The sequence below is a fragment of the Vigna unguiculata genome, chromosome 11, assembly GCF_004118075.2.
Source record: "Vigna unguiculata cultivar IT97K-499-35 chromosome 11, ASM411807v1, whole genome shotgun sequence".
In the NCBI taxonomy this organism is placed as follows: Eukaryota; Viridiplantae; Streptophyta; class Magnoliopsida; order Fabales; family Fabaceae; genus Vigna; species Vigna unguiculata.
In genome coordinates this window covers 31,521,495-31,522,653 of record NC_040289.1, presented here as the reverse complement: position 1 = coordinate 31,522,653, position 1,159 = coordinate 31,521,495, and the positions used below count along the sequence as shown (strand labels likewise).

Below are 1,159 nucleotides of genomic sequence, written 5' to 3'. Positions count from 1 at the left end.
TTTACAAATACTTCAGAATTCTTATTCAATTTGAAGTCGTTTACACAGAAAAGATAGTTATATATATATAATCCTCACCTAGAATTACTATACTATTTCAGGCTTTGATTGATCATTCAATTTAAGTCTGATTTCAGAGTCAAGAAGCAATTATATATAATCCGAAACAACCTCAATTAAAAAAGTTAAACAAGTTCTAAAGTTGACGAGTCCATGATAAAAAAAAACAATGATGTTGTTTTCTCCATTAATGAGTTGATGAGTAAAAGAAATGCGAGTTGGGAGCTTAAGAGAAACATGGCCCTGAGGAAAACTCCTTGCTGGAGGATGACAGTGACGAGAATGAGAATAAGGATGATGAAGTATTTGTAATCCGGGAAGTAGCAGGAAAACCATTACAGTTGAGAACCAAGTCCATGGATTCTTTATTCTTTGATGATTTGGGGACACTACTTTCTTCTTTCGCCAGTGTTTCTTCTCGAGACCTTTTCTTGAGACTGGCGTGCCAATGGTTTTTTACTTCCGAATCTGCTCTTCCTAGTAACTCAGCCGCAATAGCCGACCACCTGCGACCAATGGAATCATAAGATTAACATTCAAGTGTTTCAATATTCACGCCATTGAAGGGTAGATATAAGGAAATGATGATATAAATATATACATATATACCTGTTACCAAGTTTCTTGTGCATTCTGATGATGCATTCTTCTTCTTTTGGAGTGAAGTTCCCTCTTTTGAGATTAGGCCTTAGATAATTCATCCATCTCGATCTACAACTTTTCCCACTTCTTGCCAGACCTGAAATGCATCAGATATAAGTTATTACTTTTTTCTCCTATGTCTATAAATCCTGAGTAATTATTTAGCTTAATTCTCAAAAGTGTTTTTTCAAACATATACCTGCAAACTTGGGAAGTTGTCGCCAATTACAGCATCCATACCTAGTAACATAAGAAAGCAACTTCGTATCTTCTTCTGGAGTCCAAGTACCCTTCCTTAATCCACTTTTCTCATAAGACGGGGTTCTCACCATCTTTGTAAGAACTTCGAGTGAGTGAGTGAGAGATGGTGTTTGTGTTTCACTGCAAGATGATAGTAGGGTTGTTGAAAGCAAGGGTGTGGTGTGGTTTCTGTGTCTGACCAGTAATTTATTTTACA

The 1,159-nt window shown here is 36.3% G+C and overlaps 1 protein-coding gene across 1 annotated transcript; it reads right to left on the bottom strand.

The window, feature by feature from the left end:
• LOC114169018 (transcription factor MYB15-like) lies at positions 1 to 1,159 on the bottom strand. The gene is made up of 3 exons (XM_028054028.1): positions 902 to 1,159; positions 670 to 799; positions 1 to 566 (listed from the first exon to the last, which is right to left on the bottom strand). Exons 1-3 carry the CDS (start codon positions 1,032 to 1,034, stop codon positions 287 to 289), a joined length of 543 nt encoding a protein of 180 aa, XP_027909829.1. The 5' UTR covers positions 1,035 to 1,159; the 3' UTR covers positions 1 to 286.

What these genes read in the sequence shown, in the direction of transcription:
- LOC114169018 (XM_028054028.1), bottom strand. Translation starts at nt 1,034, where the DNA reads ATGGTGAGAACCCCGTCTTATGAGAAAAGTGGATTAAGGAAGGGTACT. An exon ending in ACAACTTCCCAAGTTTGCAG is followed by an intron (nt 800 to 901) that starts GTATATGTTTGA and finishes GATGCATTTCAG; the next exon opens with GTCTGGCAAGAAGTGGGAAA. An exon ending in CACAAGAAACTTGGTAACAG is followed by an intron (nt 567 to 669) that starts GTATATATGTAT and finishes CATTGGTCGCAG; the next exon opens with GTGGTCGGCTATTGCGGCTG.